This window comes from Mchenga conophoros, linkage group LG6 (assembly GCF_057382185.1).
Source record: "Mchenga conophoros isolate Kocher_MC1m ecotype Shallow Benthic linkage group LG6, M_conophoros_male_GT1.1, whole genome shotgun sequence".
Classification (NCBI taxonomy): domain Eukaryota; kingdom Metazoa; phylum Chordata; class Actinopteri; order Cichliformes; family Cichlidae; genus Mchenga; species Mchenga conophoros.
The window spans coordinates 891,331-901,723 of NC_140531.1; the positions used below are offsets into that span (position 1 = coordinate 891,331).

General features: G+C 45.0%; 1 protein-coding gene across 3 annotated transcripts; it reads right to left on the reverse strand.

The window, feature by feature from the left end:
* Nucleotides 1-371: 371 nt before the first annotated feature.
* On the reverse strand, nucleotides 372-8,370 carry LOC146571793 (ankyrin repeat and SOCS box protein 5-like). 3 transcript variants are annotated; one of them, XM_085275753.1, is made up of 8 exons: nucleotides 8,113-8,251; nucleotides 5,726-5,820; nucleotides 3,654-3,733; nucleotides 3,457-3,564; nucleotides 3,226-3,379; nucleotides 3,019-3,153; nucleotides 1,411-1,602; nucleotides 372-1,310 (listed from the first exon to the last, which is right to left on the reverse strand). In XM_085275753.1, the coding sequence occupies exons 2-8, from the start codon at nucleotides 5,775-5,777 to the stop codon at nucleotides 1,171-1,173; spliced, it is 861 nt and encodes a 286-aa protein (XP_085131879.1). In that variant the 5' UTR covers nucleotides 5,778-5,820; nucleotides 8,113-8,251; the 3' UTR covers nucleotides 372-1,170. The 3 variants fall into 3 exon arrangements, with proteins under 3 accessions (XP_085131879.1, XP_085131880.1, XP_085131877.1); XM_085275754.1 differs by lacking the exon at nucleotides 8,113-8,251 and adding an exon at nucleotides 6,970-8,099; XM_085275751.1 differs by lacking the exon at nucleotides 5,726-5,820 and having other exon boundaries at nucleotides 8,113-8,370.
* Nucleotides 8,371-10,393: the final 2,023 nt, after the last annotated feature.

Sequence of the window (10,393 nt, forward strand, 5' to 3'; positions counted from 1 at the left end):
ATATACAATTGTAAAAAGTGCATCCAAGGGAACAGTAGGCATTGGTAGCATTCACACGGAGTTAATATGAAAGCATTCAGAATAAAGGTACGGGGTGATAATAAGTCCAAATCATTAGAAGCAATGATTCGGTCTCACCTGGTACCAAGAGGATGCAGAGAGCTGAATCACAGGTGTGTACAGGTAACTGTACAACACCTCAGATGTGTCTGGCCTGATTTAAGCCACATAAAGACGTGGACATGCCAACACACTGAAAGGCACTCAACCAATTAAACGCCTGCATGTTTTGTACAACCACACACCTCGCTGAGGTATTTCCACACCCGACCTTCAAATAAATAACTTTACCAAGGAAATAAGAAATTGAAGAGGATTAGATATGACACACTTTATTCATCCCAAACGTTGGGAAATGATCACATTACAGCAGTCACAACATGAAAACAGCCTCACTCAATAAAATAAATATGACATCACAAAACGAGCAGCTCAGAAAGATTAAAAAATACACACGAAGCTGAAGTGAAATGAATAAATACAAGTGAAATCGCAAAGTAAGTCATGAAGGGTTATCCAGTGTTGTTCTGATCAGTGTTGGACTGAACTCAGACGGTAACAGCAATGATGGAGGACGGGTACCATCACACTGGGGTCCAGGACATTTCCATGAAATATATTCATCCAGTCACCAGGATGAGCCTGATGTCGGTCACCCTGGAGCCTTCACGTCATCAGATCTTTGTCTTCTCCGTGACCCTTGGAAGCAGGTGAAGTTGAACAATGAAACTACAATGATGGCTGAAACAGGCGCTCAGCTCAATCACGGTGAAGACTGTCCATCGCCAAGCTAAGGCGAGACCTACAGACTGAGACCTGATAAGACCAGCAGAGCAAACAGCAGTCGTTTCAGCACCTAAAGTTCATGAGGAGTCATTAGGCTAAACAAAAGGAATAAAAACAATCAAATTCTGTTTAGGACACAAAGACAAATTGTCCCCATTGTAACTAAAGTTCTAGTGAAAGAAACAGGTCGTCAGTTATGGCGATGAAAGTAATCTGCTGTGCAACAGAGCGAGTACAGCATGCAGCAGGTCTGCGTGTTCTCGTGTGAAATGTCGGCGGACTCGGTGTAACCACAGAGCGGTGATATCAGCGTGCACGGTGGCGTCACTGCTCGTTGCTTCTGTAGTCCAGGTAGTGAGTGAGCAGGCCGGGCAGAGGAAGCACAGGGAGCAAGTTCAGTCTGGATCGCCCAATCAGATTTCTGATCTGAAGACGACACAACTGGCAGAGACTCCTTGGAGAAGCTAGAAGGAGACAGAGACAGAGCTGCTGTGACTCAGACCGACTTCGTTTCATCTGGTTCTACACAATAACAGAGTCACCACAGCAGCACATGACCAGTACCTTCAAAGGCCAGCAGCAGCTGGTGTGTTTTCCCACCAGGGGGCGCCAGCTCCACCGGCCGCTGATTGTTGCCGTCTCGGAAGTTAGTATTCGCCCCGTAGTCGAGCAGCAGTGACACCTGATCTGCGCTGTCCTGTCTGACAGCCGCATGCAGAGGGCTGTCGCAGCCTCTGCCCACACTTACATCTGCTCCTAGATCAGACACACCCACAGAGCCATGAAACGTGACCATGGACGGTCGACACAGAGACATTTACCTGCTCTTGTCTGACAGACCACTCCAGCTGCTCCAGACCACAAGCACATTTGTTCACACATCATCCTACAACACTTTTTCCTGCAGCCTGAAGCACTTTCCAGAGCTTTTACTCACACACAAGGCCAATCCGGATTAATCAAAGAAACCCTTCATACATGTATTTGGACTGTGGGTGTGGAGACTCTCCACACACAAAGACCAGCCGACCAGAACAACCAAACCCAGATCCTTCCTGCTGTGAGAGCGCAGTGCTCACCACCATGCGGACTGTCCTCTATTATTTTTTTAGGACGTGGCCTGTTAAACAAATTTCCCAGGTGTGGGACTAACAAAGGTTTATTTTTCCTTATCTTTCCATACCTTATCTTATCTTATCTAACACGCCCGTGTGTTAACACTGACATGACCGTGACTCTGGTCTCTAACCCTGACCTAACACTCTCCTCTTTGCAGTGCATCTCCCCATAGTCTGTCCTCGGGGTTAATCATAATAATAATACGTTTTATTTGAGGGCGCCTTACAAAAAGAAAAAACATATCAATAAAAAATTGATTCAAATACATTTAAATAGAAAAACAACAAACAAGATTTGACAACAAGTAAGATCTGTATTAAAGTGAGTAAGCCAGTTTAAACAGGCTTTGAGCTGTGACTTAAATACGGGAATCTATATTTCCTATGAGTAGGGATGGGTATCAAACCCGGTTCTTGTTGAGAACCGGTTCCCACAGTTTCAGTTCCTTGGAGTTGTTTGCCATTTTTGCAAACGATTCCCTTATCGATTCCAGTCGCCCCGAATGACGTCACCACGTTGTGGAGCGTCATTTACCCGGCAGGAAACACGGCACGTAAGCGGCTCAAACGCTCAAGTTTGGTTATGCTTTACGAGAACGGATGACAACAGCTCTGCTCCCCACAGTGAGGAGACGAGCACAAGGAACAACAAGATGAGTGGCAGATCTGAGAGAGCGGGAAACAGTGGAGATATGAAGCAGATCACAGAGATGAGGAGGGCCAAGGTTATGGATGCACTTAAACGTGAGAACCAAGATTTTTACGTTTATCTTGGCTTCTGTGGGCAACCAGCTGTTGAAGAACTGGTAATATAGTCTCTTAAAGGAGTTATGACCCCAGCTGCTGGTTATGAGACGTTAGTGACTTCATATTTTCACTTTTTCCACCTTCAGATGTATTTCCACGGTTACGGGAGCTTTCATTTTAGCACGAGCGTCAGAGCTGTCAGGTGATTGTTCAGAGGACTCCAAAGCTTGAAACATCAGTCACAGCCCTGCAGACATGAGCCGCATCAGGTGAAGCTACTCAGCTTTGTAGTGAATGAGACTCACACCTCTGTGCAGCAGGACCTTTGAGCAGGCTGTGTGTCGGTGCAGACAGCTCACATACAGAGGAGAGCCCAGGTGGGAAACTTCATAATCTGGATCTGCTCCATGAGACAGCAGGGCCTCCACACAGTGGCTGTTACCTGCACGTGTACACACATAGTTGCAGTTAACACGTGTTACCCATAGTCAAACAGTGCGCTGGCTATATTTACCTCTCTTGCAGGCTTCGTGCAAAGCTGAGGGAAAGTGTGTGTGATGCGCACGCGTGTGTGCGCCGCTCTGCAGGAGCAGTTCCACACAGCCGACGCTCCCCGACGTACAGCAGTTGTACAGAGGAGTGACACCATCAATGGTAGCAGCGTTCACCTGGACACACACAAACAGATGCTGGACACAAACACACGGTGCGTCCATGCAGATGTACAGATGGTGCTGATACTCACATTAGCTCCAGCATTTAGTAAAGCTCTGACACAGGCGACGTGTCCTGATAGACAGGCTTCGTGAAGAGGAGTCACATGATCGATGGTGACAATGTTGGCGTGATAGCCCTGAAAAACAGATGTAAATAACGGGACGTGTGTCGGCTTTATTCAAACTGATAAGCGATTACCGGAGCCTCACATCGATGTCCAGTTACCTGGGCCAGCAGAGTGCGCAGGGCAAGCAGCCGACCCTGAGAAGCTGCTTCATGGAGAGGAGAACGATCTGCCCAGGACCCTGAAAACACACAGAAAAAATGCAGACATGTAGTAGAAAGTGGAATACAAAGCACCAGCCTGAGCTCATTAATGACTGATGTGCTTTCAAACTCTGTCTCAGGCTTAGTTTGAAGATCAGGAATTTCACGATGAAACAGTAACATGTTTGTCCATGTGAGGACTTCTATGATGACACCCTGCCGTTGTGTTGCTGAACACTAAGCAGTAGAGCATCTCCCTTCTCTGCGACCCATGGACACACATCACACGTGCGGCCTGACACGCTCTCTAAACCACAACAGGAACGCTTTGAATCCCACACACTGGAGGCATGTGGCTCCATGCTCCACTGTATCTTACTGTGGAGCTGAAGGGCTCCGCAGTAAGATATAGCGTAAGGATCTTCTTGTGGCAGGGCTGCCACAAACTATTATTCTGATAGTCGACTAGTCACAGATTATTTTTGCCATTAGTCAACTAATCAGATCATCATCCATTGGACGTAAAACTGCGCACTTATTTAACTATCATTAGCTTACAGCTTGAGGTGTTTAAGGTATGTGCTAACTAAAAATAAAGACAAGATGATAGTTTATTAAACTTTTAACAAACTCAGCCGTCTGCTCCTTGCTATCTAAAATATAACAGGACACTGGAGTAAACTCTCGACCATCTCAGACTTCTGTCAGCTGTCTGTTTGACGTTTATTCAGCTGTGTCAAAACTAACTTTAATCTCAGCCAAACCGATTTACTCAGGGACAAATAAAACACAAAAAAAAGCCAAACAATAACAGTTTTAAGTTATCTAAGTGACTTATATATCATGTTTAACCCAAATAGCGAAAGTCCACGGTGGGTTTGAAAACGATTTGCCGGGAGTCTGCAATTCTCGTCGGCTCGAGTGACCATTGAACCCCCCGGCTCGCTATCGAGCTGGTGGGTAACAGACGTCTCCGAAAACGTCAGAGCGCTTTTGCAAATATGTGGTGTCTTGATAAACCGAGCAGATATTTGAAGTTTACAGCTACATTCTTGCCTGAAAATATGTTAGAAGTTTGTTTTGCGACCCAGAATGATTAAGAAGAGTAATATTAAAACTCAGTAGCTGCCGCCATTGTTGGAAACTGGAATTGGCTGAGCCGTGCTAAATCTGGGGAAAAGTAGGACGCATTTGTCGGCTGCATTTGGGAAGCCTTTGTCACATCGCTGTAACGTAATCGGCCTTCAAATGCGGCCTCCAAAGGATGCGGCCTGAATTTGGACATATCGACGATACCGGAGTTGCTTCTTCTTCTTCGGGGTTTAACGGCAGCTGGCATCCTTGTGCATGCAGTGCTGCCATCTTCTGTTTCAGTCCATTATTCCACTCTTAAATCCTGCTACTTATTCCTGCGTCTTTCAGGACAAATTTAGTAGTCAACACTTCGTTTAAAGCCTTGTAAGATACAAGGCTTTAAACGAAGTGTTGACTATTAAATTTGTCGTTGGCGATTTTGATAGTCGACTAATCGTGGCTTATTTCGCTCTTATAGAACATTTCACTCGCTGGGCGCACGTCCTCATTTTATGTTTGACAGCATTTTAGTAGGTAAAGGTGAAGCTTGGACATGAGTTGAGCTGTGGTTTGGGGAAGGCGTCGAAGGGGATCGGCGACAGCTCCCGGGCCTGACAGATCCCCATGTACTTAATAGAAGAGAAGAAGCTAAAGCAGGGAGGGCGGGTGGGGCACGTAAACGAGAATGAACAGCTTGCAGAACTGGGGGAACCTATATAGATGAGAACCGGAAGGAGCGTGTTTGGAGGCGTGGCCCTGCTCCTGAAATTGCTGCTTAATCTGCAATTAAGGTAGAAAACAGGACGAATCACAAAGAATTGCACTTAATGAGAAACGTGATTTTTACTTGTTTTGTAGCAGGGCGTCAGCACCTGCATTTGGAGCTCGTCAGCACGTCCTCAGCTGTCACTGCAGCACACACCACAGACCCACACACAGTCTCACGTCCAACATACCCATATCTCCGTCTCCCCACGGCACATCCAGCCACTGGTAGATATAGGACATTTTGACTTAAGCAGAATCCCTCCACTCCTCCTGTTTGTCCTTCCTGTATGCGGGACACATCAGACTAAGAATCACCTCGCCATCGAAACACCAACAAAACACTGAGAATGATCAGATGAGACTATAATGAGCTGGATCACTGACAGGCTCCTCCTGTGGCAGAGCACTGAGCAGTGTCTCCAGATCATAACAACGAACCTCTCTGATCAAAAAGCTGAGCCCACTCTGTCAGTGAGTCACTAATTCAATGAATCTGCCTTCAGCCGCAAAGAAATGTGTAATGTTTCTGTTAAGAGTGCACAGTTAATGCTCAGTCATCCAGGTAAGGAAATCCCAAAAGGTTGGTTCTGTTCATCTGGATGTTTCAGTGGGAGAAACGTTTGGTCATCATCCAGGTGACAGTACACAGTTAAGTAGGAACGCAGCCTTGCTCCAGTGAGCTGCTGCTGGCGTCCTGTGGATGGTACGACACAGCTGCCGTGGGGTTTAACTGGGCTACATTTAAATAAGCTTTCTGCAGGTTTTACAGATGTGTCATTAAATCATTCTGTATCAAAAACATGTTCACAGGGCTGACTTTAGGTTAATGTTATCATAGTTTTCTATTTTCTAATTTGTTTTATTTCATCTGGACTTTTTGCTTTTGATTCGGTTTAGTTTGAGTCATTTTCCAGAATGAGCTTCCGTGTTCAGTTTAGTCGTTATTGTTTGAAAATGTTTAGTTTCATGTTATGAACTAAAAAGTCTTTTAGTTGTAGTTAACTGTAATAACCCTAACCCTGCATGGCCCACATTAACACTAACTAACCAAAACCAATTTAGAAGCATTCATTAACCAAAGGTTGAAACCTGAACCTTCAAACTGCACGTGTGTGACGTGTTCACAGCATTAACCACCTCCAGCCTCAGAAACTCCTGAAAACAGACGCGTGCTGCTGCACTGGGAGTCTTCCTCACTCTTACAATGAAGCGCTGCAGGAATCTTTCAGAACATAACAGGATACAATCACAAGTCCCTAAAATGTTTTACTTGAAACAGCCCACTTTCCCTCACCCTCCACCTTATGTAGGAACATTTCATTCACACATCTTTTGAAAATGTCACAACGGGACTGAACGGACTCACGCGCAGGCTCTGAGTAGGGAACAATAAAGGTTTTTTATTTACAGAAGCACCAGGTGATCTATTTACACAGTGGGGAAAAGACGGGTTCCAGGAATCCACACACGAACAGGGGGGGGGGAAAGACACTTGCAGTCCACACACGCTCCAAAGTCCTCACTCTTTACTGACTGAACATGTAACAAACAGCTCACAAATACACTGAGCAGCTTTCTGTGTTTGGCTAATTATGACCCAGCATTAAAGCACATGTATGCATTTCTGTATCAATAACTGAATGCATGATGAATTCCGCTAACACAGAATTTTTACTTAACTTTGTTTACCGACATTATTCAAACATAGCATGTGCAGTATATGTACTGTACAGCTGAAAATGGAGGTGTATGCTGAGGTCTGTGAACCTCCATTGTTTCTAACAGCCAGCAGGGATGACATGTCCACTGATGATTAAAAAAAATCAGATTTCAAAGAAACCTAAGGGAAAAGACCCTTGAGCTGCCTTCATGACATTCTTTTCTCCCTAAACCTCCAACGCCCGAGGATAAATGGCCCTCCCTGAGCCTGGTTCTGTTGGAGGTCTCTTCCTGTTAAAGGGGAGTTCTTCCTCCATTCTCTTACCAGGTGCGTGGAGAACACAGGCGATGGGCACATTGTTGGGTTTTCTGTATAATGTGGTAAGATCTGTACTTCACGACACAAAGTGCCTGTTGTAAACACAGAAGCGAGTGCTCTGTGCTTGTGTAATAAAGAGATTATTGTGTTCTTCTCATTTAAATGTAGGCCTTACTGCAGTTTCACGTGATAAAGTTCAAACACAGTTATTTTGGACAGGTATACTGATGCTGTGCCATTAATCGGGAGTTTTGCGTGGGTATTTTCACAAGTAGTGCTGCTGATTTAGCTTAAGGATCTTCAATCCAGCTGCTTCACAGAGCAGCAGCTCTTCAGTGCAAACCCCGTTTAAATGTACCACCTTAGTATAAAAGCACCCGGCCGGCAGTGTTTCCATACGTCTGCTCAGCTCCAGTCAAACTGCTGGAGGCCCCGCTTGGCCCTGGAGCAGGGCTGTTCCAAACACGCTCAAATTCCACCTGACAGCCACACACTTGTAGAAAGTGTGTTATTTACACTGACACTCTGATAGGGACTATTTACAGAAATCCCCCCGCCACCAATGTGCTTCCACCCAAAACACATCAATGCGCCCACCTTGGCTGGTAAGAATTCCCCAGCAGGCCCGCTTCCTCTCCGAGACGTGCCTCGGCAGCAGGCCCGGCTCAGCACCTCTTTTCCGGGACACTTCGGTAGCTCCACACGGCCCCGGCAGCATGTTCCGACTACTCCGAACTCCGCTGCAATACTGCAGGCAGCAGCAGCTCGGAAAGGAGGAGGGCGAGCTGGGAGTCTTATGATTGGCTGAAGAGGTTTGTTTGCGTTCGGGGCACATGGCCATCTCACATGTGCGCCCACGTGTGGAGCATAGATACAGAGCGCTCCCCAGTCGGACCCACTCCAGACTAGTGATGGGATTTCCGGATCTTTTTAGAGAACCGAATCTTTCGGCTCGACTCACTAAAAAGATTCGACTCTTTCGGATCCGAGCCGACTCTTCAGGTTGTTTTGTTGCTTTAATTAATTTATTATTAACAATAATATAAAATAATGCACAAAATGAATTACTAATGTAAAAAAAAGTGTTTTTATTTATATATGTTTATATATAAATATATGCGGTGGCCCCTAGAGACAAAACGCGTACAAACTCCAAAACACATTTCTAGCGTTAACTGAACGTCCAAAACAGAGCTACCTAGATCATTTAAATTACACAATTGAAAGCATATGTGTATTGTTTGTGTATTTATACACAAGCTGTATTTATACACAAGCACTCATATATATTCAAATAATTTAAAAACAAATGTTCATTTATTTGTTACTACCACACACCAAATCCGGTCGTTGGTACTTGCCGGCTTGTGTAGCCACTAAGTAACAAAAGCTCAACACTGCGCCCAGCATCCTGGAGCACTTCTGTTGTCTTTTGTACGTGTTTTTACGTGCTTCGGAGTTTGTACGTGCTTCAGAGTTCGTAACTGTTTTGAAGTTTGTACATGCTTTGTCTCTAGGTGCCACCGCAAATATACTTTTATTTATTCACTCCACATAAAATGTAATAAATAAATCATATAATACAAAAACAAACTATTCACATTTCAACTTTTAACTATTTAAATTTTCAGCTTTTTCATTTTAAACAAATTTAAAGTGAAACAACACAAAACACTGCAAACCACAACACAAATAAATATAAATTAAAATATGAAAACAAAAAGAAGATGCACATTCTCTGTCATATGGACCTGCATGAATAAACTTTCTGAATCCTTTATCACCTGCAACTGAAAATAGTTGTGGATGATTACTATACCTTTTTAATGTGACGTTGTTGTCCCTGGCTCTCTTTCTCTCTCTCTTCCGCTATGTTCCTGAGCTACTGCGAGTGTAACTATCGCCCCTCCCCCCTCTGCCCAGCGTAAAGCACAAGGCTCGCGTGCGGAGTGAAGCGGGGAAAAGTGCAAGAGAGAGAGAGCAACAGAGTGAGAGAAAAAGAAAAAAAAAACACGGCTCCCAATAAGTAGCCGGCTCGCGTCGTTCACGTCAAAGACCCGGCTCTAAGAGCCGTTTCGTTCGCGACCGACACATCACTACTCCAGACTGATCTGACTGAAAGGCCATAAGCTCCAGCCTTGGTGTCGTTTGTTTCTCTCTAATTCCACTTTCACAGTGTGCGCATTTTTTCACCCACTGTGTCATTACTCCTTGGTCACAGTCACAATACTGTATTAATCCCTAAAGAAATGATGTGGTAACAGTGGCTCCGAGACAATAAGAACAGTAACAGACTGAACTAAAGTAAACAATACAATATATTACAGTGTTACAACAAGTGTTGTATTGTTTGATACATATGCGTACCGAACCGAAAGCACTGTATCGAACGGTTCAATATCGATACGAATATCGTTGCACCCCTAATATATATATATATATATATATACATATGTGTGTGTGTGTGTGTGTATAGGTCCCTCATCCTATTCATGTAGCCCCTTCCGCCGGGGTTACTTGCGTAGTAGCATTCCAACAATGCCCTGTTTTCGTCTCTTGCCCACCGATGCCTTCTTGTTCCAGTAGCCCACTTTTCATCAGGGTGCCCTGGTTCCTCAACACCTGACGCGGACCTTGTTGATCCGGGTGACGTCCGAGCCGGCATGCCTTCATATTTATCTGTCTCGCTCATGTCTGCGGTAGGCTTGCTTAGCATAGGGGGTCTAGCCTTAGGACCCTTACTGGATACAGACACCCCAGGCAGGAATTGAACTTGCGATCTTCTGTTCCAAAGGCGCATAGTCTAACCACTACGCTATCCAGCTGCTACATAGTGGTGGTAGACAAACAGAAGAAGACGGCCGTAGTGATCGATGTA

Bases quoted from the DNA above. Each gene is read 5' to 3' on its own strand.
- LOC146571793 (XM_085275751.1), bottom strand. From the start codon at position 8,356: ATGGCCATGTGCCCCGAACGCAAACAAACCTCTTCAGCCAATCATAAG. The intron at 1,603-3,018 runs GTGTGAGTCTCA...TGTCTGATCTAG, and splicing joins AAAGGTCCTGCTGCACAGAG to GAGCAGATGTAAGTGTGGGC. The intron at 1,311-1,410 runs GTACTGGTCATG...GTCTCCTTCTAG, and splicing joins GCTGCTGCTGGCCTTTGAAG to CTTCTCCAAGGAGTCTCTGC.